This window comes from Neoarius graeffei, chromosome 2, assembly GCF_027579695.1.
Source record: "Neoarius graeffei isolate fNeoGra1 chromosome 2, fNeoGra1.pri, whole genome shotgun sequence".
Taxonomy (NCBI): Eukaryota; Metazoa; Chordata; class Actinopteri; order Siluriformes; family Ariidae; genus Neoarius; species Neoarius graeffei.
In genome coordinates this window covers 119,622,606-119,648,802 of record NC_083570.1, presented here as the reverse complement: position 1 = coordinate 119,648,802, position 26,197 = coordinate 119,622,606, and the positions used below count along the sequence as shown (strand labels likewise).

The window sequence follows — 26,197 nt, the reverse complement described above, 5'->3', positions numbered from 1 at the left end:
AGCGCTGATAACAACTTGGGTCGTCCTTCTCCTCTTTAGTCCGAATGACACGGCGTCCCTGATTTCCATAAAGAACTTCAAATTTTGATTCGTCTGACCACAGAACAGTTTTCCACTTTGCCACAGTCCATTTTAAATGAGCCTTGGCCCAGAGAAGACGTCTGTGCTTCTGGATCATGTTTAGATACGGCTTCTTCTTTGAACTATAGAGTTTTAGCTGGCAACGGTGGATGGCACGGTGAATTGTGTTCACAGATAATGTTCTCTGGAAATATTCCTGAGCCCATTTTGTGATTTCCAATACAGAAGCATGCCTGTATGTGATGCAGTGCCGTCTAAGGGCCCGAAGATCACGGGCACCCAGTATGGTTTTCCGGCCTTGACCCTTACGCACAGAGATTCTTCCAGATTCTCTGAATCTTTTGATGATATTATGCACTGTAGATGATGATATGTTCAAACTCTTTGCAATTTTACACTGTCGAACTCCTTTCTGATATTGCTCCACTATTTGTCGGCACAGAATTAGGGGGATTGGTGATCCTCTTCCCATCTTTACTTCTGAGAGCCGCTGCCACTCCAAGATGCTCTTTTTATGCCCAGTCATGTTAATGACCTATTGCCAGTTGACCTAATGAGTTGCAATTTGGTCCTCCAGCTGTTCCTTTTTTGTACCTTTAACTTTTCCAGCCTCTTATTGCCCCTGTCCCAACTTTTATGAGATGTGTTGCTGTCATGAAATTTCAAATGAGCCAATATTTAGCATGAAATTTCAAAATGTCTCACTTTCGACATTTGATATGTTGTCTATGTTCTATTGTGAATACAATATCAGTTTTTGAGATTTGTAAATTATTGCATTCCGTTTTTATTTACAATTTGTACTTTGTCCCAACTTTTTTGGAATCGGGGTTGTATTAGAATCTAATAATCTATTGTACAGTGTATTAATGGGATGCAACATCACTCCCTGCTCAGATGGGAGCCCAGGAATTAAATAATTGCAGTAAAAACAAACTGTTTTTAATTGTAGGTATTGTATTTAAAACTGTATGGATGTGCCAGATGCCAAACCATGCGCAGGTCATTCTCAATCAAAAGGGATTAATGATTTTTAAAAAAATTTTAAAGATTGTGAATATTTTTAGTCTTTTGTGTTTGTAATTATTTGTATCTGTCCATGCACGACCCCACCACCTATGCTGATCAACTTATCATGTTTAAATAAAGTTATTCATTCATTCTTTATGAGTTGGAAAATTATCCATCCGCTGAGTTCCCCGACATCTCAGTGCTGGTGCTGCAGACATCATTCTACACGGACACACAGATGAAAACCTGGAAGAGCATGGAGGAGAACAACTGTTTATATGTGGCTGGGTTAAAGATCTGGGGATCAGGACACTACAAGATAAATCCTGTATCGTTTTTGCCCAGGTAAGCAGGAGTTTCTGGGCTTTTTGTACGTATCTTTGTGATGGTTGCTAGGACGCTACAATTTTTAGTATTGGGTGTGAACAAACTACAGCTGCTTGATTCCCAATCCTCCCTGCTCTTCTCTTCCAGCAGGCATCATAGATCCATATAATTTACCCACAAATGTATTCATTTATTCTGCCCACTGTGCTCTCTCTCTCTCTCTCTCTCTCTCTCTCTCTGTGCACATGGAGGTTAAACACAGAGGAGGAATGTGACAAAAATAAAGGCTTGTTCTTCTTAATTTACCCACAAATGTATTTATTCCACTTGAAAAGTGTACGATAAACCAGCTACCAGATTTGGGACACTATGACATTCTGAACTATTTAGTATTTGCCTTCAAAAATAAAAATCGCAACCTACTAATGGGCTGCGGCCCAGTGGGTGAGAAATACTGGTTTATAGGACATGCTCATGTGGATGACTTCCGGTTCCAGAAAATGAAAAAACTGGCTATTTTCTATTTTTGTTCTCATGCGATTTTATTTTCTCTTTTACAACAGGAAAACAAACTATGACAATGTTTTTTGTTATTCATTTCTGTTTCTGAACTGAAAATAAAATGATACACAGATCTTTCATGTCCTGCACTGACAAGTCAATCTACACTCCCCGGCCACTTTAATAGGAACTTGTTGTTGATTCTAATGGCCCTTTTCCACTACCCTTTTTCAGCTCACTTCAGCTCGCTTCAGCTCACTTCAGCCCGACACGGCTCGCGTTTCGACTACCTCAGAGCGGCGCGACTCAGCTCGCTTCAGCCCTGCTCAGCACCCAAAACTCGCACGGTTTTGGAGTGGGGCTGAAGCGAGCCAAACCGAGCCGAGTGAGGCTAGGGGCGTGAGGAGACACTCCCCTGTGCACTGATTGGTGAGGAGGAGTGTCCTCACATGCCCCGCGAGCGCGCTGGGATCTGTAAACACCGTAAACCCGGAAGAAGAATTACGAGAATTTCTGAAGCCTTATGCGCCTCACCTCATCTATACGCTCTTGCCAGTATCTGTTGGCGTTGTCGGTGACAACAAGCCACAGCACCAAGACCAGCAACACTAACGACTCCATGTCCTCCATGTTTATTGTTTACTATCCGGGTCGTGAGACTACCGCTTAAAAGGTCACTGACGTCACTGTTTGCGCCGCCTAACGACATCACGTGACGTCCACCCACTTTTGCTAACTCCACCCAATGTGTCCACCCACTTCCAGCCAGCACGGTTCAGCGCGGTTGTAGTCGAAATACAACTCCAACAGCCCCACTCAGCTCGACTCAGTACGGCATGGCTCAGCCCAACTCAGCCGCGTTGGTAGTGGAAAAGCGGCATAAGATCCCTGTTCTTGGCTGCAGGAGTGGAACCCAATGTGTTCTTCTGCTGTTTCATGTTGAGATGCTTTTCTGCTCACAACGGTTGTAAAGAGTGATTATATGAGTTACTATATCCTTCCTGGCAAAAAAGCTTGAACCGATCTGTCCTTCTGACCCTCTCTTATCAACAAGGCGTTTGTTTCCATCCACAGAACTGTCGCTCAGTCACTCAGTGTTTTTTGTTTTTGGCACCATTCTGTGTAAACTCTAGAGACTGTTGTGTGTGAAAACCCCAGGAGGAGATCAGCAGTTTCTGAAATACTCAAACCAACTTAAACCATCTGGCTCAAACCAACACCCATACCACAGTGAAAGAAAGAAAGTCACACTTTGAGATCACAGTTTTTCCCATTCTGATGTTTGAACATTGTGAACATTAACTGAAGCTCTTGATTTGTATCTGCGTGATTTAATACATCAAAGGATCGGCTGATTAGAGAATTGCAGAAAACAGCGAGGGGGGGGGGGGAATGTAGGGGTGTTCCTAATAAAGTGGCCAGTGAGTGTACAGAAAAATGTACTTTTCCCAAAACGTTCTTGACTTCATTCCCTTTTCTCACTAACCCCAGTGCCTTTTACTGGGATTTTTAAACACTACCATTTCTGCTTAAAGATTGATTTATTATGTTTTAAGAGGTAAACGTATCCTTTCTTATGAGAGGTCTTGAAAAAAAGGAAGATCTTTTTGGGAGTTTTTGAGATTTAATCTGTTACCTTTTCCTTGTGTTGTCATTAGTGTTGTAGAACTCAAGTCCGGTCTCAAGACCACTTTCTGAAGGTCTTGGGTTTGTCTCAGAATCGACTGCATTTTTACTCAGCTTCGGACGTAGAGGACTCAGGGTTTTACTTCAAGACTCCAACTGTGGGGATTTGACTAAATTGTCTGATTTATTGTTAACATCGTTACTGTGATTGGATGGAAAATTTCCTCCTTCAAATGTAACCAGTGACGTGACTCATTGCTAATTTGAATTTTTTTTCTTCCTGTTAACGGCTGTTGCCCTTCCCCCACCCCTCTGCACACCCACTGGTCTGCTCCTGGTCTTGACTTGGTCTCAGTTTCGATGGTCTTGATGACAACACTAGTCGTGAAAGATTTTTGTTGAGTTTTGATGCTAATTTTTAAAGACATTTAGATATTTTAAAAACATTTAGAACCTTTGAGTATTTTATATGCCAATTTTTTTTTCCAGAATTCTAATTCGCTGATGTCATGCTAGCTACATGCTAGCTAATCCCAGTACCATTTATTGAGATTTGTAAACACACTGTAGCCTTTGTGTCTTTTTATATGATCACAAATACGACAAGCCTGTTCCAGAGGGAAATAAGTCACTTCAGCAGTCAAGTGTTGTCTCCAGGTAAAGTACTCTTCATAAGCTTCCTGCTTCTGGTCCAGAAATTTGAGATGTTCTGCCAGTTCCTGAGGGGACTCAAAATCGTCCACATGAATGAATGAATCTGCTGGAAGGAATTCCTCATAGTTCTCCCTGGGTGGACCAAGAACCACAGGAACCGTGCCGACTTTCATGGGGTTAAACAGCTTCTCTGTGAAGTAGTCTTTGTAGATGGAGTTCTCGAATGATAAGTAGAATTTACAGCTCAGCAAGATTCTGAAATACTCTTTTTGACTTAGTTTTCTTTCAAATGCCCCACCGTATATGTCTATTTGAATGTGTTTCCTTAATTCTTCAAAATATTGGACTCGTTTAAATTGTACGTCCCAGTTGTTGACGATCCAGCAGACAAGTTTGTCCTTCAGTGGAATTTTAAAGGTTTTGCCCTCCTTAGATGCTTCTATGATTCTCCCATAAGGAACCCAGATATCCGAATCTCTGCGATAACTCGCCGTCAGGTTGAACAACCCGTCAAACTCGGCTTGCCTCTCAGAATTCCTAGGAGACTCCATGTTCATCCAAACCCACTTCTGCAGCGGTGGTCTCCTCATCCCCAGCAGCTCAAACACGTTATCGTAGATGTCTCTGTGATGAAATATGACTCCATGAACTTTGTCGTACTCGCCTCGGTCATCTGTTAAGCGACAGCCCATGATGTTGAACAGCTTGCTGCAGAGCTTGTGTGTCCCCAGATTGTGCCAATGTCCAAACGGCCAGCTCCAAATCAAAACCACAGTGTCTTCTTCTTCTTTTTTAACAATATTGCACTTTGGCATTTCATTATTACCCAAGTGCAAACTTCTAGACGACATGTACAGAAGGTAGACTAATCCTTCCAAACACAGTAGGGTGAAGAGCACCAGGATGATCAGTTGGTATCCCACAGGATGTTCGAACTTCATTATTCATTCCTGAGGGAACATTTAATAAAACAACACCACTGATTTCACCAATTAGAAACAAGAAATTATGGGGAATATTCAAGCATCCAGAGGAATTTAAATAACATTAAGATTAAAAATAGCAATAATTTTATGAGTGCACATCTCATCTCATCATCTCTAGCCACTTTATCCTGTTCTACAGGGTCGCAGGCAAGCTGGAGCCTATCCCAGCTGACTACAGGCGAAAGGCAGGGTACACCCTGGACAAGTCACCAGGTCATCACAGGGCTGACACATAGACACAGACAACCATTCACACTCACATTCACACCTACAGTCAATTTAGAGTCACCAGTTAACCTAACCTGCATGTCTTTGGACTGTGGGGGAAACTGGAGCACCCAGAGGAAACCCATGCGGACAACATGCAAACTCCACACAGAAAGGCCCTCGCCGGCCACGGGGCTCGAACACGGACCTTCTTGCTGTGAGGCGACAGTGCTAACCACTACACCACCGTGCCGCCCCGAGTGCACATTTATCAAGTATAATTATTGACTTTATATAAATAAAAAATAAATTAAAAAGAAGAAAAAAATTAAAAATATAATGAGTTACACAATAAAAATGCTTTTAAATATTATTCCTTACCGAAAGACAGTGAATGTTTACTTCACATCAGAATCAGAATTGAGTTTATTGCCAAGTCCGTTCTCGCATACAAAAAATTTGCTTTGGTGGTTGGTGCTTGAACAGTTAAGAATTTAAAAAAGACAAAAGTATTTATATAAATGGAATTAAAAATAAGAATCTAAAATATGCAAAGTGGACATATTTAAGAGGTATGTGTATTTTTGAAATCCAAGCTGTACAGTATGACCCGGAATGTGCAAAAACAGGTCACAGGATGAAGCTGGAGAAGAGTCAAGACATGAATGTGTGAGAAGAAGAGAATATGCGCACTGGGTGAAATAAATAACCCAGTTGTACAGCGTGAGCCGGAATGTGCAATAAAAATTCACAGAATGAAAATGACTATGAGATGTGCAAAATTGCAGTTGAGACGAAGTGCATTAATGTCACAAAGTTAAGAGTTTAGAGTCAGTGAGGTAAGAAGGTTCTGGGTTTGAGCCCAGCGGCCGACGGGGGGCTTTCTGTGTGGACTTTGCATGTTCTCCCCGTGTCAGCGTGGGTTTCCCCGTGTCAGGTGCTCCGGTTTCCCTCACAGTCCAAAGACATGCAGTTAGGTTAATGTGGGGTGGCCTTAGGCTGAAGTGCCCTTGAGCAAGGTACTTAACCCCTGACTGCTCCCTGGGTGCTGTAGTGTGGCTGCCCACTGCTCTGGGTGTGTGTGTGCATGTAATGGGTTAAATGCAGAGGATGAATCTCACTGTGCTTGAAGTATGCATGTGACAAATAAAGGTTTCTTCTTCTTTTGGCTCTAATGGACCATAACCTCCTACCAGAGGGAAGTTTGTGTCCAGGGTGTGAGGGGTCGGCCACAATCCTTTCTGCTCTCCTCAGGCTCCTGGAGTTGTACAGGTCCTGAAGAGATGGAAGGTTGCAGCCGATTGTCCTTTCAGCAGAGTGAATGATGCGCTGTAGTCTGCCCTCGTCTCTGGCAGTGGCAGCAGCGTACCAGATGGTGATGGAGGAAGTGAAGATGGGCTCAGTGATGGTGGTGTGAAAGTGCACCATCATTGTCTTTGGCAGATTGAACTTCTTCAACTGCCACAGGAAGAACATCCTCTGCTGTGCTTTCTTGGTGAAAGAGCAGGTGTTCATCTCCCACTTGAGGTCCTGAGTGATTACAGTGTCCAGAAAGCAGAAATACTCCACAGAGGTTATTGCAGAGTCAAACAGGGTGATGGGGGAGGGTGTGGCAGAGCTCCTCCTGAAGTCTACAATCATCTCCACTGTCTTTAGAGCATTGAGCTCCAAGTTGTTCTGACTGCACCAGTACACCAGATGGTCAATTTCCCACCTGTAGGCAGACTCCTCCTCATTAGAGATGAGCCCAATGAGGGTGGTGTCATCTGCGAACTTTAGGAGCTTGACAGACTGATGACTAGAGGTGCAGCTGTTGGTGTACAGGGAGAAGAGCAGAGGAGAAAGGACGCAGCCTTGGGGGGATCCAGTGCTGATGGTTTGGGAGTCAGAGACATGTTTTCCCAGCTTCATGTGCTGCTTCCTGTCAGACAGGAAGTCAGTGATCCACCTGCAGGTGGAGTCAGGCATGCTCAGCTGGAAGAGCTTGTCCTGCAGAAGAGCCAGGATGATGGTGTTGAAGGTGGAACTGAAATCCACAAACAGGATCTACTGTAAGTGTAGGTTCCTGGGGAGTCCAGGTGCTGGAGGATGAAGTGAAGAGCCATGTTGACAGCATCGTCAGCAGATATGTTGGGTCTGTAGGCAAACTGCAAGGGATCCAGGAGTGGGTTAGTGATGGCTTAAGGGTGGTGAAGCACAAGGCGCTCAAAGGATTTCATAACAACAGAAGTCAGGGTGATGGGTCTGTAGGTCATATTGTCCTGTGATCCTTGGCTTTTTGTAGACCAGGATAATGGTAGAGGCCTTGAAGCAGGCTGGCACATGGCATAGCATGGTGCATGGCATGTCTCCAGTGAGGTGTTGAAGGTGTCTGTGAATACCAGAAACAGCTGATCAGCACAGTGCTCCAGGGTAAATGGTGATACAGAGTCGGGACCTGCTGCTTTGTGGAGGTTCAGCACCTTAACTTGTTGATGTCCCTCTCCAGAATGGAGAGAGTTGAGGCTGTGGTGGTGGAAGGTGGGCCTCCAGGGTGAGAGGTTGTAGAGAGGCCCTGGCAGCAGTAGAGGTGGGGGAGGTGAGCAGGAGCTGGAGTGTGGAGTCATGGGGGATGTTATCAGGACAGTCCCATTGTCTTTCAAAGCGACAGTAGAACTCATTCAGGTGGTTGGCCAGGCACAAGTCATTAACAGAGTGGGGGGCTGCAGGTTTGTAGTTAGTGATCTGTCTCAAATCGTTTCAAATCGATCATTCTGTCTGAGCCCTTTCTAGACAGACGCAGAGTCATTGGCTGAGAACTGGCATTGGAGTTTCTCAGAGTACAGTTGTTTAAGCTACAATCACACTACATCTCGCAATGTTTTGCAATGGGTTAAGATAAGATAAGATCGCCTTTTATTATCCCATAAGGGGAAATTTGCATTGTTACAGCAAGCAAAATATATAAAGAGAAAAGATAAGGCAGTGAAGGAGTAGTGCAAAAGTACTAAGTATACAAAAAAGGATATATATAAAAAAGAAATATACTACAAATTTAGAGATTTAAAAAAATTAACAAATTTGCATAAATGTGGCAGCTGGGGCACAGCCATGCAGCAGTCTGTGAATGGAGGGCAGGGTCGGGGAAGGTAAGTGGCTAAGTCATTCCACCTGCTGTCAATTAATGTGTGTGTGGGTTTGTTACAGAGATGGAGCATAAAAGGAGAGAGAGAGCAGAGAAAAGGGTCTCTCTCCCTGACCACAACGCATGTGTGAGTGAGTGAGTGAGTGAGTGAAAGAAAGAAAGAAAGAAAGAAAGAAAGAAAGAAAGAAAGAAAGAAAGAAAGCTCAATAAAGTGTTTGTGTGCAACCATCAACTCTCGCCTGCCATGCTTCTGTGCTCCTGGGTTTCAGCACCACTGTAACAGTTCTTGATGTGGGTGGAGCACAGAAGCACGGCAGGCGAGAGTTGATGGTTGCACACAAACACTTTATTGAGCTTTTCAGCTTGCTTGCTTGCTTTCACTCACTCACTCACTCAGACCCTTTTCTCTGCTCTCTCTCTCCTTTTATACTACATCCTTGTAACAAACACACACACACACACATTAATTGACAGCAGGTGGAATGACTTAGCCACTTACCTTCCCCGACCCCGCCCTCCATTCACAGACTGCTGCTTGGCCACGCCCCCACTGCCACAATAAATTAACAGGTTTGCAGATATAGTTCACATAAGTGTATTACAAAGGTGGTTATGCACGTGTAAGTATTGCACAGGTATTATTACCAGTATTACCCAGATAGTATTGCACAAGTAAGTCGGTATATTGCACAAGAGCCATTTTAACCATGTGTAGCTAGCAGTTTGCTGTAAAGTACTGATGCTGATAGTCAGTGCACACAGTATACGTTCAGAGGGGTTTCTGTGGATGTAGAAGTGATCTGGACAGTATTGTTGATTATTGTGAGGAGCGTCTGGTGCTGTGCTTGGTGAGGTGCTGGTTGTACAGTCTCACAGCAGTAGGGAGGAAGGAGCTGCTGTATCTCTCCTTAAAACACCGCAAATGGAGGAGCCGGTCACTGAAGGAGCTGCCCAGTGCTGCTACTGTCTCCTGCAGTGAATGGGAGGTGTTCGCCATTAAGGATGACAACTTGGCCAACATCCTCCTCTCCCCCACTACATCCACTGAGTCCAGTGCACAGCCCAGGACAGATCCTGCCTTCCTCATCAGCCTGTTCAGTATTTTCCTCTCTGCTGTTGTGATACTGCTTCCCCAACAGACAACTCCATAGAATATGGCTGATGCCACCACAGAGTCATAAAAAGAGTTCAGAAGTGGACCCTAAACTCTAAAGGCTCTGAGCCTCCTCAGCAGGTGGAGTCTGCTCTGGCCTTTCTTGTACAGGGCATGTGTGTGATCAGTCCAGTTTATTGTTCAGATGAACACCCAGGTAATTGTAGCTCCTAACAATCTCAATGTCCTTTCCCTGAATGTTCACTGGGATAGGTGAAGAGAACCTCATCCTGCGGAAATCCACCACCAGTTCCTTGGTTTTACATGTATTGATCTGGAGAGAGTTCCGTTGGCACCAGTCCACAAAGTTCCTTGTCAGTTCTCTGTACTTGCCATCATTGACATCATCATCTTGGATATAGCCCACAATAGCAGAGTCATCAGAGAACTTCTGTAAATGACAGGTAGTTGTATTGTATCTAAAGTCTGCAGTGTAAAGTGTGAACAGAAATAGGGCCAGGGCTGTCACCTGTGGAGCTGCTGTGCTGCAAAGAATGATGTCTGACACACAGTCCTTCAGTCTCACATACTGTGGTCTGTTTGTGAGATAGTCCATAGTTCATGAGGTAAGATGATGGTCCACCCCTGCGCTCTCCATCTTACTCCTCAGAAGAGTCGGCTGGATGGTGCCGAAGGCACTGGATAGATCAAAGAACATGATTCTCACAGTGCTTCCTGCCTTTTCAAGATGAGAGAGAGAGATCTATTGTAACCCAGGTGTTACTGAGGGTTTTTTTTTTTTTTTTTGTTTCTGTTATTTTCATATTCTGTTAAGACAGCAATGGTCTTACATAATTCATAACTCCTGTAGGATACAGTTTGTTTATTGTCATGTGCTATCCCTTTACAAATGTTACAGGGATTTTCTTTACCCGTAATTGACTTAAAAGAGCAAGAAACAAAAGAGAGACGAAATTATTATAAGTGTGCTGTACAGCCCTGTGGTATGAGTTAAAACTGTGATGCATGCGTAGGGGCATTCTGATTGGTTGGGAACATGCTGGACTAGCTGGGGAGAGGGGGGAGTTAAAAACTTGGAGAGAGTTCGTCCATTTTGTGTACTGACTCAGAGGACGGCAGCAAGTTTTCCTCTGTTGAGTAAATATGTAGCAGTCGGGGACTGTGTCCTTAAGTAAAGCGACGGGACTAGTAATGCAATAGATCTTCCGTTAGTGCCACAGAGCATTAGTTTTCGTTTACTAGTTTGCTGGGTGATTTGGAATCGTCCCAGTGCAAGTAGCAGGTCAAAAGTTAGACCCTCTGCTAATCACAGCACTTAGCTACTCAGTTAGCGCCCTGGTTTCCGTACAACCAGCGGTTCCACTGAGGTAGCCAGCGCGGGAGCACCGCTACCTGGATAGCGCCCTGGTGACCGGGAAAGCCAGAGGTTCCTCCAGCGACGAGGGAGGAAGGACGTCAGCCGTCTCCCTTTGCATCCTGTGCGGCGTGCACCGGACTTGCTATGTTGGTTCGCCAGGGAAGACTGGGACCGCGGTACCGTGAGTAAAGGACATTGTTACCCAAAAGGAAGAGACATTTAACAGGCCTGCACCGTTTTATTTTGGGGGTATTTCCTTTCATATGCCGGCTATTTTGTTCAGTAACTGCGCAGTTGTTGTGAATCTTTTGTTTTGAGTGTGGCCACACATTTTCTGTCAGTTTCATATGTAAATCGCCCTAGGTGGCTAAAGAGTATTTTTTTTGGTGCTGTTGGGGAAATCTGGGGATAACTATGCGTGGGTTATGTTGAAATGTATGAGACCTGTTGCTGTGTGACTGCCGCGGTTTGTCAGGAGAGGGATTTTTTTTTTTTGTAGCTAAAACGGGAGTAACCGTGTTGAGGAGTAGAAGCGGCGTTTAAGGGACCAAGCCCATGCTACTTAATTTTCATTACTAGAGCAGTCATTATTCTACTGGTAAATTACATGTTGTGTGTGTTTTTGTGTGTTTAAAATAAATGTTTCCTTTACAATATATTTACTTGTATCTTGACCACTCACTGAATAGTTCCATATTTTGAAGTATAGTTATAGAGTGAACCCCACTACCCTTAAGTGATCATAGGACATGATTTGGGTTACATAAAATGGCGACGAGGATGGGATTAATTTAAATATTTCAGTGAGTGGAGTAGTGTGTAGACTAAAATAATTCAAGCCAAGCCAAAGTAGTAGTTTTGCAAACTTTATTACAGTAACAATGTCATTTCTGCTGAACTGGTGCAAGGGAGAAGGGGTAGACCCAACTCATGCATTAATAGTCAAAAATGTCCCTAAAGATGCCCGTAATTAAAGTATTGAGGACGATCTTAACGCTATTAAGTGTCTTGGTCGCGTCAAAGTGAAAGGGCGGATGTTTGATCCCGAAACTCAGGGCCTTATGGTGCTATGTGTATGTAGCGAGGCCGTGAATGGCGATGCAATTCCCCCAGAAGTGAGGCCGGAAGAGGGAGACCCATGGCCATTAAGCATACTCATTGACTCGAGTGCTACACCCGTGGGCGCCTCTGACGCCCCCACAACTAAGCCTACTGACTCGGATGCAGGAGTAGAGGTCACCCCTGGCGCCCCCAGTCCCAGTGATCCACAGTTTACTGCCCTTTTAAAAACAGTGGGGGATATACTGGAGAAAGTCCCCAGGCCAATGGCCCCAGAGAATACAGCTTTCCGAAGATTGCGTCCCTTTTCTGGGACTGCACCTACCCCAAATGGAGAAGAGAACCTAGATACTTGGCTTATGCAGGCCCGCTTAATGGTTGATGAGTGTGAATGTTCAGCCAGCGAAAAGCGCAAACGAATTATTGAAAGTCTCAAGGGTCCAGCACTTGAAATTGCCCAGGCCGTTAGGTCCAGCGACCCCCAAGCCACTCCCCAAGATTATCTTGGAGCTTTGGAACAAGCTTTTGGTTCTTCTGAGTCGGGGGAAGATCTATACTTTGCTTTCCGGGCGCTACGACAACATTCAGGGGAGCGACTCTCTGACTTTTTGCGCCGAATTGAACATGCCTTGACTAAAGTAGTGTTCAGAGGCGGGGTGATTGCATCTCAAAGAGATCGTATAAGAGTTGAGCAACTCCTACGAGGGGCTGTGGAATCTGATTTGATGCTGGTGCAGCTGAGGCTTCGTGAACGCAAAGAGAAGCCTCCGTCCTTTTTGCAATTATTAAAAGAGATAAGGGAAGAAGAAGACCAGCAAGCCGTGCGGCAAAGGCCTGGCCCCTCAGTTACCAAGACCACCGTGAGGCAAGTGCGAGCTACTGAGGACGAGCTTAAGCTCCAGGATGCTTCTAAGCTAAAGCAAGAGATCGACAACCTTAAAGTCCTTGTAGCAAAGTTGTCTGCCAAAGACTCTGCCCCCAGCCCTCCGGTCAAGGAATCTGAAGCCCTGTTAGCGCCCCGACATGATGTAGTAAGCCATGAGCAGGAAGTGCACAGGTTACAACGTCAAGTAAGTGATTTGCAACACCAGATACAGATAATGGCTGTGAGCCAGCGCCCTCCTAACCCTAGAGAATGGGAGCCCCGAGATACCAAGGAGAACAATAATCGACGAGTAACAAGCCACAGCAAAAGTTCACAATCAGAGGGATCAGGAGAGTATTTTTGTTACCGATGTGGTGAGGATGGCCATGTAGCAACGCGCTGCGATGCACCCGAGGATTCAGGGAGAGTCATCACTCGCTTGATTCGATCATTGAAAAAACAAAAAGATGGCCGACAAGAGGCCTCCTCCAGCCGGGCAGGAGCCACCGACACTCATGTAAAGCACATGTCGAGTCGCAGTGATGTACTTACTTCGCCATCGGCAGTGTTACCGGATGGGTTAGTTGGAAGGCCTTCTGTAAGTAAGATCATTGTCGAGGGAAATGAGTGTAGTGCACTCATGGATAGTGGCTCTACGGTCACCCTAATTTTTGAGAAGTGGTATAATGAGAATCTTTCCCACATCCAAATCCAGCCCATTTCCAGTCTGTGCATTTGGGGCTTGAGTGAGTCCAGCTATCCATACAAAGGTTATGTGGCCGTTAATGTGAAGTTCCCCGAGGATGGGCCCAGTGAAAAGCCTCGAACGGTACTGGCCTTGGTATGTCCTGATCCCAAAGGACCAGACCAGGTACCATTGATCATTGGCACTAATGCTAGGGGCTTCCACCACGAACCCGTGTCTTCCCAAAGGGCCTCAACCCCACAGCAGGCCTCGTCCTGGAGAATTGATACCAGTATGGTGGGGCCACTGACCGAACATAGGGTTGGCCAGGTGACATGGACTGGACCCGGACCGCTTAAGTTGACCCCAGGAGAAGCCCGCATTGCAGTAGGTAGGGCCTCCATCTACACACCTGAAGCTCCTGGAATATTGGTCCTTGACAACCCTACCACCCTGCCACAGGGAGTCGCATCACCCCCCTGTGTGGTCCTTCCAAAAAACCTGGATAAGAATCATTGTGCTGTGCTGCTACAAAATGTGTCCCTAAAAGAACGGTGCATACCAAAGGGTACGGTCATTGCTCAAATACATACTGCTGACGTTGTGACAGAGTTAGTTCAGGGTCCTCCCTCCACTAGTAGCCTATGTCCTGACTTATTCGACTTTGGTACTTCCCCTTTACCAGCAACCTGGAAAAATAGGTTGGCGCAGAAATTGTCAGAACGGACAAGAGTTTTTTCAGTTGATGAGTGGGATGTGGGGCTAGCAAGGGGGGTGGAACATGAGATTCGACTCAATGACCCAAAACCATTTCGTGAGCGATCCAGACGTCTCACGCCCGCAGATATTGATGATGTGAGGCGCCACTTACAAGAGTTGTTGGCGGCAGGGATAATCAAAGAATCTCGTAGTCCCTACGCCTCCCCTATCGTGGTGGCAAGGAAGAAAAGTGGCAAGATCAGAATGTGCATCGATTATCGCACTCTCAATTCGCGGACCATCCCAGACCAGTATACTGTGCCGCGTATAGACGATGCTTTGGACTGTATGACGGGCAGTCGATGGTTTTCAGTGCTAGACCTGCGAAGCGGGTATTATCAAATTCCGATGCTGGAGGACGATAAAGAGAAGACGGCGTTCATTTGCCCCCTAGGCTTTTACCAATTTGAGAGGATGCCTCAGGGCATCACTGGGGCCCCTGCAACTTTCCAAAGATTGATGGAACGAGTTGTAGGGGACATGAACCTGTTACAGTGTATTGTTTACCTAGATGACATTATCATTTTTAGCCGCACCCTGGAGGAACATGAGGAGCGCCTCCTTAAAGTCCTTGATCGGCTGGAGGAGTTTGGCTTAAAAGTGTCCGTTGACAAATGTCAGTTTTGCCAGACTCAAGTCAAGTACGTGGGACATATTGTGTCTGCCGACGGTGTGTCCACGGATCCCGACAAGCTTCAGGCTGTAGCACAGTGGCCACTGCCGACTAGCCTCAAGGCCTTGCAGTCCTTCTTGGGCTTTTGCGGCTATTATAGGCGTTTTATTGCCCATTACTCTGCCATAGTTCGTCCACTCACTGACTTGACCAGGGGCTATGCCCCTCCCCAGAGAGGGCGCCCGCCAAAGTCCAACCAAAAACAACCCTATTTAAATAGGTCTGAGCCTTTCGGGGACCGGTGGACTGCTGAGTGTACTGAGGCTTTCACAAAGATAAAGAACTGCCTGACAAATGCCCCCGTGCTTGCCTTTGCCGACCCCAGTAAGCCTTACATACTACACGTAGATGCAAGTTTTGATGGATTGGGGGCTGTGCTAAATCAAGAGTACCCCGACGGGTTACGCCCGGTAGCTTTTGCCAGCCGGAAACTCAGTGCCTCTGAGAGAAACTACCCAGTCCACCAGTTGGAGTTTTTAGCGTTAAAGTGGGCGGTAGTCGACAAATTTCATGATTATCTCTACGGTGCCCAATTTACCGTTAGAACTGACAACAACCCATTAACGTATGTGTTGTCTTCTGCCAAACTGAATGCTTGTGGGCACAGATGGTTAGCAGCCTTAGCCACATACAATTTTGGAATTCAGTACAGACCTGGACGTGAAAACACTGATGCAGACCTCTTATCAAGAAAGGAAGAAGGTGTAGAGGAAGAAGTTGTAGATGATAAAGGGTGGATACCGCCCTCCGGGGTGAAAGCAGTCTGCAAAAGTGTCAGTTTGTCCCATCTCACTGGAACTACCCCACGAGGGGTTGACCAACTGGGTGCTTCTCCCCATTGCATTCCTCCTGCTTATGTATACCCTACTTGGGTTAGTGCTACGTCATTGGAACCGCTGAGTGTAAACGACTTACAGTTAGCTCAAGATCAAGATGTTTCCATTAGTAAGGTGAAACAAGCTTTGGCACACGGCCGCCGCCCCTATGTCCCCTTACGTGATGATGCTGAGGCTCACTTATTACTGAGACAGTGGCCCCGGTTAGTTCAACGGAGTGGAGTCCTGTACAGGACTGTCAGTAAGAGGTTAGGGAAAGAGATACTCCAGCTTGTCCTCCCAATGCAGTTTCGCCCCCAGGTTTTGAAAGCATTGCATGACGATGGGGGCCATTTGGGCATCGAGCGCATTATTGAGCTTGCACGAGACCGATTTTATTGGCCCAAGATGGCTGCTGACATTGCCAATTACATATATGACTGCGGGAGATGTGTGGCGCACAAATCTCAGCCCCACCGAACCGCTCCTCTTCACCAAATGACCAGTAAGGGCCCACTTGATTTAGTTTGTATCGACTTTCTGTCCATGGAGCCTGATTCTCGTGGTATTGCAAATGTTTTGGTTGTCACAGACCATTATACCCGATACGCTCAGGCTTATCCCACGAGAGATCAGAAAGCCCCAACAGTAGCTAAAGTCTTGCTGGAAAAATTCTTTGTCCATTATGGACTACCCGCCCGAATCCATTCCGACCAGGGCCGTGATTTTGAGAGTAGACTGATCAAGGAACTGCTTACGATACTGGGTATCAAAAAATCAAGAACAACGCCCTATCACCCTCAAGGTGACCCACAGCCCGAACGCTTTAACCGGACTTTGTTGTCAATGTTGGGTACACTGGACCCAGTGAAGAAGAGGTGCTGGAGTCAGCAAATTGCTGCAATGGTGCATGCTTACAATTGTTCCAAAAGCGATGCCACAGGCTACTCCCCGTACTTCCTTATGTTCGGGAGGGAAGCACGACTACCAGTGGACCTATGTTTCGGTGCAGTGCAGGATGGGCAAGAGGAAAAGTCTCACCAAAGATATGTGGAGACCCTTAGGAACGACCTGAAAGACGCTTATGAACTGGCTGTGCAGGCAGCCGACAAGAGTCACCAACGCAACAAGCAGGCCTACGATCGGAGAGTTCGCTCCCACTTGTTAGACGTAGGCGACAGAGTACTTGTCCGTGCATTTGGAGGCACTGGCAAACAAAAACTGAAGGATAAATGGAACTCTGTCCCCTATGTAGTCAAAGAAAAGTTGCCAAACCTTCCTGTGTACCGAGTAAAACCCGAACAGGGGGCAGGAGTGGTGAAAACTCTGCACCGAGACCACCTGCTACCAGTAAGCCCCCTTGTAAGGTTATCCGAAGGTTCTGAGGAAGCTATACCAACAGTCCAGCGTGTGCCTAGAACACGGCAGCAGAGTCGAACACATTCCCAACAAGTGGGGCCCGCTGGTAGTGGTTCCGACTCTGAGGATGATGAGTATGTGTATGCCCCTGCATCGGTGACCAGCTATGCTCCTTACCCAGGCCCTGATGGGTCTATACTGTCTGTGAGTAAGGGTGGTGAAGTGGGTACAGGCATACCTGAGGACCCTGATAATGTTGAGGGGATTATTCAGGAGGATAATGATGACTTGCGATTAGACCTGGGAGACCTTGTTGATCCAGGGGAGGGTGAAGACTGTAACCTCTCTGTAGGGAGTGGTGCTGAGATACTAGGTACTCCCCAATTGCAAAGCGCTGGGTCCCTAGGAGAGGTTGACAGTCTCTCTGATTTGGGGAGCCGGGAATCGGCGGAAGACGTTGCCCCTCGAGAGAGACGAATAGTCAAACCGGTGATCCGTTTCACCTATGATGAACTAGGGAAACCTTCTGACCATCCCTTGGTCATACAGCATAAAGGGATGAAAATATGTATATCCCAGGATGGGGAGTTGACTAAAGAGGGTCAGGTGGTTAAATGCTTAACTATTAGTATCTTACCTGGTGCCAGTTGCTAGTTCAGTCGGATGAGGACATCCAGACCTTTAGAAAGGGGGAAGTGTAACCCAGGTGTTACTGAGGGTTTTTTTTTTTTTTTTTTGTTTCTGTTATTTTCATATTCTGTTAAGACAGCAATGGTCTTACATAATTCATAACTCCTGTAGGATACAGTTTGTTTATTGTCATGTGCTATCCCTTTACAAATGTTACAGGGATTTTCTTTACCCGTAATTGACTTAAAAGAGCAAGAAACAAAAGAGAGACGAAATTATTATAAGTGTGCTGTACAGCCCTGTGGTATGAGTTAAAACTGTGATGCATGCGTAGGGGCATTCTGATTGGTTGGGAACATGCTGGACTAGCTGGGGAGAGGGGGGAGTTAAAAACTTGGAGAGAGTTCGTCCATTTTGTGTACTGACTCAGAGGACGGCAGCAAGTTTTCCTCTGTTGAGTAAATATGTAGCAGTCGGGGACTGTGTCCTTAAGTAAAGCGACGGGACTAGTAATGCAATAGATCTTCCGTTAGTGCCACAGAGCATTAGTTTTCGTTTACTAGTTTGCTGGGTGATTTGGAATCGTCCCAGTGCAAGTAGCAGGTCAAAAGTTAGACCCTCTGCTAATCACAGCACTTAGCTACTCAGTTAGCGCCCTGGTTTCCGTACAACCAGCGGTTCCACTGAGGTAGCCAGCGCGGGAGCACCGCTACCTGGATAGCGCCCTGGTGACCGGGAAAGCCAGAGGTTCCTCCAGCGACGAGGGAGGAAGGACGTCAGCCGTCTCCCTTTGCATCCTGTGCGGCGTGCACCGGACTTGCTATGTTGGTTCGCCAGGGAAGACTGGGACCGCGGTACCGTGAGTAAAGGACATTGTTACCCAAAAGGAAGAGACATTTAACAGGCCTGCACCGTTTTATTTTGGGGGTATTTCCTTTCATATGCCGGCTATTTTGTTCAGTAACTGCGCAGTTGTTGTGAATCTTTTGTTTTGAGTGTGGCCACACATTTTCTGTCAGTTTCATATGTAAATCGCCCTAGGTGGCTAAAGAGTATTTTTTTTGGTGCTGTTGGGGAAATCTGGGGATAACTATGCGTGGGTTATGTTGAAATGTATGAGACCTGTTGCTGTGTGACTGCCGCGGTTTGTCAGGAGAGGGATTTTTTTTTTTTTTTTTTTTTGTAGCTAAAACGGGAGTAACCGTGTTGAGGAGTAGAAGCGGCGTTTAAGGGACCAAGCCCATGCTACTTAATTTTCATTACTAGAGCAGTCATTATTCTACTGGTAAATTACATGTTGTGTGTGTTTTTGTGTGTTTAAAATAAATGTTTCCTTTACAATATATTTACTTGTATCTTGACCACTCACTGAATAGTTCCATATTTTGAAGTATAGTTATAGAGTGAACCCCACTACCCTTAAGTGATCATAGGACATGATTTGGGTTACACTATGAAGCAGGTAGATGACTGCATCTTCCACCCCGATGCCTGGCTGGTAGGCAAACTGCAGGGGCTCCATAGCTGGCCCCACCAGTGTGTGGAGATGTGCCAGAACAAGTCTTTCCAGAGCCTTCATCAGTTGAGAGGTCAGCACTACTGGTCTATATCCATTTAGCTCAATGGGGTGTGCAGTTTTTGGCATCAGAACTACACACAACGTATTCCAAAGGACCGGCACTCTTTCCTGCTCCAGGCTCAAGTTGAAAATGTCCCAGACTATTCCACACAGCTGGTCAGTACAATGCCTCAGAAGCCCAGGGTTGATGCCATGAGGACCTGCAGCCTTCCTCGCCTTCATCTTACTCAGTACCCTCTTGACTTGACCTCTGTCAAAGGACAAAGAAGAGCACAGCTGAGTGCTCGGTGTTATGCATGGAGGTGTGAAGCACTGAGCTGGAGGTATGATGGTTGAGGGGTGCTGAGAGGGTGAGAAGGAGGTCTGTGAGCTGGGTGGTGATGACCAGGAAAAGACAGTAGCAGTAACAGTGGGCTGGTCTGGGGGGAGGGCCGATGCCTGATCAAATCTGTTAAAGAAGTTGTTCAGGTCGTTTGCCCATTTCAACTCACCTCCAAGCTGCCTATTGGACTCCTTAAGCCCTGAGTTGGTTTTAAGGCCCTGCCAGACTCCACTCATGTTGCTCTGCTGCAGCTGATCCTCCATCCTCCTCCTGTAGTGGTCTTTGCCTTCCCTGATCTTTCTTCTCAGCTCCTTCTGTGCCCTCCTCAATTCCTCTCTGTTTCCTGATCTGAATACTCTCTCTTCTTCTCATTCAGGAGAGCTTTCAGCTCAGGAGTGACCCAGGGTTTGTTGTTTGAGAAGCACCGTACTGTTTTAGTGGGCACAGTGTTCTCCACACAGAAGTTTATGCAGTCTGTGATGCAGCTCATGAGACTGTCTACATCCTCATGGGGCTCACAAAGAACATCCCAGTCTGTAGTGTCAAAGCAGTCCTTCAAAGCCTCATAAGCTTCATCAGTCCAGCTTCTCACCTGTTGTGTATTGACTGGATGTCTGTGAACAATAGGTCTGTAGACTGGCAGGAGATGCACAAAGTTGTGATCAGATTTGCACAGGGGGGGTAGGGGTGATGTACGATATGCTTCCTTGGTGTTGACATAAAAAAGATCCAGTGTCTTATTGTCTCTTGAGCTGCATGTTATGTACTGTTTGAAGTTGGGGAGAGTGGAGGACAGGGAAGCATGGTTAAAATCCCCAGAAATCAGGATGAGAGCCTGTGGATGCTGTGTCTGCAGTCTGCTTGTGACTGAGTGGATGACATTACATGCTGCCTTCGCATCAGCAGAGGGGGGAATGTAAGCAGTTATCGCGATAACGTGTGAGAATTTCCTTGGTAAATAATACAGCCTCATGCTAACGGCTAACAGTTCAATATCCTTACTGCAGATTTTCTCTTTAATAGTGATGTGTCCCGGGTTACACCATCTATCATTGATAAACACAGCCAGTCCCCCTCCTTTCCTCTTACCGCTCTCCTTTGTCCTGTCTGCATGCCGAATTTGGAAGCCATCAAGTGTGATGTTAGCATCCGAAGTTAGCTTAGTTAGCCATGTCTCTGTAAACAGCATCAGACTACACTGCCGGTATTCCCGCTGGTGCTGAATCAGCGCTGCTAACTCATCCATTTTACTGGGAAGAGATCTTACATTCCCCATGATAACGGATGGAAGGACGGGTTTGTAGCATTTCTTCCTGGCATGACACTCAGCACTGGCACATTTTCCCCTTCTCCACCTCCTTAGTTCCCATGGTTATAGATGAAAATGAGGCACTTGGGTTACGATGCATGCCGATATACAGGTGAGCTAAAAGTTGTGGTCATACAGTAGGTGAACACTCGACTGTCACACCTTTACACTCGAGTGGCCATGCTCACTTATAGGACCCAGTTGTTATGGGAAACACCTAATGCTGATTTGAGTGCAATCAGCGCATGCATATAAAGACGCTGTTTTCACAGACTTTGCGAAGTATTGTCATTATCTGTGCCACGTTTGTTTCTAGCCAAGTTTATGACTCTGCTTTCAGTTTCGTTTGTGTTTTGTTTTTGTAAATCTCACACCTGCTAATAAACACTCTTTCTGCACTTAGATCTGTCTTCCACTGCATACCTGACAGAATAGTTGCAAAGTCTTTGTGAAAACAGCATCCTTATAGGCGCGTACTGATTGCGCTCAAATCAGCATCAGGTGTTTCCCATCATGACTGGGTCCCAAAAGCGTGCAGAACGCACTCCAAAGGATCCCCTTAAATGCACTTTTTAATTCTTGGGGAAGATTAGGCTATGCTGAGCCACTGTGTTGATGAGGCTCCCATGAGCATCAGGGACATGGATTTGAGACAAACACATCTCAAGAGGCTCGAAGAAGGTTCTCTGAGCTTCGGGAAGTATTCCCAAACCCATGTGCGAGTATTCGCTTCTTAGTTTACTCATGAAAATATCACCACCAAATTTCAATGCATTGCATTGAAATTTTCCATGACCTACATTATTTGGCCACTCATGAGGTGGAGACACAACAAAAAACATCTTGCGAAGCTCGGAGAACAATCGCCATGAATTGCACGATTGGTGGCGATGCTACCGATTTTTCATCGCCAAGTATTCGCAAACCCAACATGAGCTGTAGTGTGACCAGGGCCCTAGCTTCTCTCATCACCTTGCTAAACCTGTTCCTAGACTCTTTAACCCTGCTCGTGTCCCCACTTCTGAATGTTTCTTCCTTTTGCAACCTTAGCTGTCTGAGCTTAGCTGTGAACCAGGATTTGTCATGATTGTAACTCACCCTTGTTTGTGATGAAATACAGCAGTCTTCACAGAAGCTGATGTAAGATGTCACAGCCTCTGTGTACTCATGCAGACTGTTGGTAGCAGTCCTGAACACATTCCAGTTTGTCCTGACCAAATATGCCTGAAGATCCTCTACAGCCTCGTTGCTCCACTTCTTTGATGTCCTCACTACAGGTTTCCTCAGCTTTACTTTCTGTCTGTATGCAGGAACCAGGTGAACCATGACGTGGTCAGAGGGGCCCAGTGCAGCACAGGGGATGGTGTGATGGGCATTGTTATCTGTAGTGTAGCAGTGATCCAAAATATTCCCCTCCCTGGTTGGGCATTTAACCCTCTGGGGTCGAGAGCTTTGCTGGCAAAGCTTGGCAGGTTTAGAATGAGTAGGTCATGTATTTAGATAAATATCTTTGAGTTTTTATCATACAAGCATGATAAACATATTAACAGAAACTTTATACTTTACACTTTCCTATGTTCCCACTGACAAACAGTGATATATTTTTTAAATTAAATTACCAGAAGAAGAGGGGACACACCCTCTTATTCTACAGCCACGCCTTTGTAATGTGTGCAGAATGTGGTTTTGCGTTGTCTTGTTGAAATCTCCCTGGAAAAGACATAATTTTAAAGGCAGCAGATGTTGCTCCAAAACCTCGGTGTACTTTTCTGCATTAATGCTCCATCACAGAAGTGTAAGTTACCTTTTCCAAGGGCTCTGACACAACCCCATCCCATGACACACCCTAGCTTTTGGACTTGTTCCTGGTAACAGTCTGGATGGTCCATTTCCTCTTTAGTCCAGAGCACACAGTGTCCATTTCTTACAAAAAAAAAAAGTCCTGGAATACTGATTCGTCTGACCACAATACACGTTCCCACTGTGTGATGGTCCATCCCAGATGCCTCCGAGCCCAGAGAAGTCGACGGCGCTTCTGGACACAGTTAACATAAGGCTTTCTTTTTGCACAGTAAAGTTTTAACTGGTGTTTGTGGATGTAACTCCGTATTGTAGCTTGATAAAGGTTTGTCAAAGTAATCCTGAGCCCATGTGGTTCTATCAGCTATAGATGAATGATGGTTCTTGATGCAGTGCCGTCTGAGGGATCGGAGATCACAGGAGTTCAAATTAGGCTTGAGCCCTTTACGCACTGAAATTTCTCCAGATTCCTTGAATGGTTTAATGATATTATGCACCATAGATGTTGAAATATCCAAATCCATTCCTGTCTTTCTTTGAGGAAAATATGTTTTTAAACATTTCAATAATTTTCTCACACATTTGTTGATAAACTGGAGAGTCTCAGCCCATCTTTACTCCTCAAACACTCGGCCTTTCCTGGAGACTGATTTTGTACCAAATCATGATTACAATCACTTGTTGTAATCACCTGTTTCACATCACATCATTATTTAACTGTTTTGCCTCATTACTCACCCTAAATCTCCCCATCCCAACTTTTTTTGGAATGTGTTGCAGGTCTGAAACGCAGGAATAGATGGATATTAACAAATGAAATGAAGTTGACCAACAAAAGATAAAATATCTCGGGTTCATTCTGTCTGCAATGAAATACAAGTCAAAGTACATTTACAAATCACTGCTTTCTTTCTTTATTTTTTTTTTATTTTCCACACAATCCCAACTTTTTCTGATTTGGGGACAGAAATACCATACCAGTCAAAAGTTTGGCCACCCCTACTCCACTCATTCATAGGTTTTTCTGTATTTTGACTATTCTCTACACTGTAGAACAAAACTGAAGACATCAAAACTATGAAATAACATCTCGAACATATCTGAAATTATGTAGTAAACAAAATATTACAAAAACAATGTTTTCTATTTTAGATTCTTCAGTGTATCCAGCGTTTCTCTTGATGACTCTTTGCACACTATTGGCATTATGTTAACCAACTTCATGAGGGAGTCACCTGGAATACTTTTCAATTAACAGCTGTGCCTCATCAAAAGGTCATTAGTGTATGAGTTTCTTACCTTTTTAATGTGTTTGAGATCAAACAGTAAATAATAAATAATGAAAATACTCCCTAATAAAACAGCCCTATAACACAACTGTAGTAATCCATATTATGTCATGAACCGAACAACTAAGTAAAGAGAAACGACATCCATCATTATTTTAAGACAGGAAGTGACTTTTAATTAATAAAAATAAAGAAAAACTTTTGACTGCAGCTGTATATAGATTTTATTATACAGTGGTGCTTGAAAGTTTGTGAACCCTTTAGAATTTTCTATATTTCTGTATAAATATGACCTAAAACATCATCAGATTTTCACAAATAGTCCTAAAAGTAGATAAAGAGAACCCAGTTAAGCACATGAGACAAAAATATTATACTTAGTCATTTATTTATTTATTGAGGAAAATGATCCAATATTACATATCTGTGGGTGGCAAAAGTATATGAACCTTTGCTTTCAGTATCTGGTGTGACCCCCTTGTGCAGCAATAACTGCAGCTAAACGTTTGCGGTAACTGTTGATCAGTCCTGCACACCAGCTTGGAGGAATTTTAGCCCGTTCCTCCGTACAGAACAGCTTCAACTCTGGGATGTTGGTGGGTTTCCTCACATGAACTGCTCGCTTCAGGTCCTTCCACAACATTTCCATTGGATTAAAGTCAGGACTTTGACTTGGCCATTCCAAAACATTAACTTTATTCTTCTTTAACCATTCTTTGGTAGAACGACTTGTGTGCTTAGGGTCGTTGTCTTGCTGCATGACCCACCTTCTCTTGAGATTCAGTTCATGGACAGATGTCCTGACATTTTCCTGTAGAATTTACTGGTATAATTCAGAATCCATTATTCCATCAATGATGGCAAGCCGTCCTGGCCCAGATGCAGCAAAACAGGCCCAAACCATCATACTACCACCACCATGTTTCACAGATGGGATAAGGTTCTTATGCTGGAATGCAGTGTTTTCCTTTCTCCAAACATAACGCTTCTTATTTAAACCAAAAAGTTCTATTTTGGTCTCATCCATCCACAAAATATTTTTCCAATAGCCTTCTGGCTTGTCCACATGATCTTTAGCAAACTGCAGATGAGCAGCAATGTTCTTTTTGGAGAGCAGTGGCTTTCTCCTTGCAACCCTGCCATGCACACTATTGTTGTTCAGTGTTCTCCTGATGGTGGACTCATGAACATTAACATTAGCCAGTGTGAGAGAGGCCTTCAGTTGCTTAGAAGTTACCCTGGGGTCCTTTGTGACCTCACCGACTATTACTCACCTTGCTCTTGGAGTGATCTTTGTTGGTCGACCACTCCTGGGGAGGGTAACAATGGTCTTGAATTTCCTCCATTTGTACACAATCTGTCTGACTGTGGATTGGTGGAGTCCAAACTCTTTAGAGATGGTTTTGTAACCTTTTCCAGCCTGATGAGCATCAACAACGCTTTTTCTGAGGTCCTCAGAAATCTCCTTTGTTCGTGCCATGATACACTTCCACAAACATGTGTTGTGAAGATCAGACTTTGATAGATCCCTGTTCTTTAAATAAAACAGGGTGCCCACTCACACCTGATTGTCATCCCACTGATTGAAAACACCTGACTCTAATTTCACCTTCAAATTAACTGCTAATCCTAGAGGCTCACATACTTTTGCCACTCACAGATATGTAATATTGGATCATTTTCCTCAATAAATAAATGACCAAGTATAATACTTTTGTCTCATTTGTTTAACTGGGTTCTCTTTATCTACTTTTAGGACTTGTGTGAAAATCTGATGATGTTTTAGGTCACATTTATGCAGAAATATAGAAATTTTTAAAGGGTTCACAAACTTTCAAGCACCACTGTAAATCCTGTACTTTAACACCAGATATTGAACTCACCCGATGTTGCGCTTCTCGCTGCTCTTCAGTGTTTCAGCACTCTATCTGTGTGTATCTTCATTTAGTGAGCACCTTTTAAGGTTACAACCAGTTCTGGTGTTCACACCCAGGTGTGTATACACACACACACACACACACACACACACACACACACACACACACACACACTCTCTGTTGGACAA

At 45.0% G+C, this 26,197-nt stretch overlaps 1 protein-coding gene across 2 annotated transcripts; it reads right to left on the bottom strand.

The window, feature by feature from the left end:
• Positions 1–432: 432 nt before the first annotated feature.
• On the bottom strand, positions 433–26,072 carry LOC132882187 (4-galactosyl-N-acetylglucosaminide 3-alpha-L-fucosyltransferase 9-like). 2 transcript variants are annotated; one of them, XM_060915475.1, is made up of 3 exons: positions 26,016–26,072; positions 23,582–23,625; positions 433–5,150 (listed from the first exon to the last, which is right to left on the bottom strand). In XM_060915475.1, exon 3 carries the CDS (start codon positions 5,139–5,141, stop codon positions 4,074–4,076), a length of 1,068 nt encoding a protein of 355 aa, XP_060771458.1. In that variant the 5' UTR covers positions 5,142–5,150; positions 23,582–23,625; positions 26,016–26,072; the 3' UTR covers positions 433–4,073. The 2 variants fall into 2 exon arrangements, with proteins under 2 accessions (XP_060771458.1, XP_060771459.1); XM_060915476.1 differs by lacking the exon at positions 23,582–23,625 and having other exon boundaries at positions 26,016–26,069.
• Between the last annotated feature and the right edge of the window lie 125 nt (positions 26,073–26,197).

Bases quoted from the DNA above. Each gene is read 5' to 3' on its own strand.
- LOC132882187 (XM_060915475.1), bottom strand. From the start codon at position 5,141: ATGAAGTTCGAACATCCTGTGGGATACCAACTGATCATCCTGGTGCTC.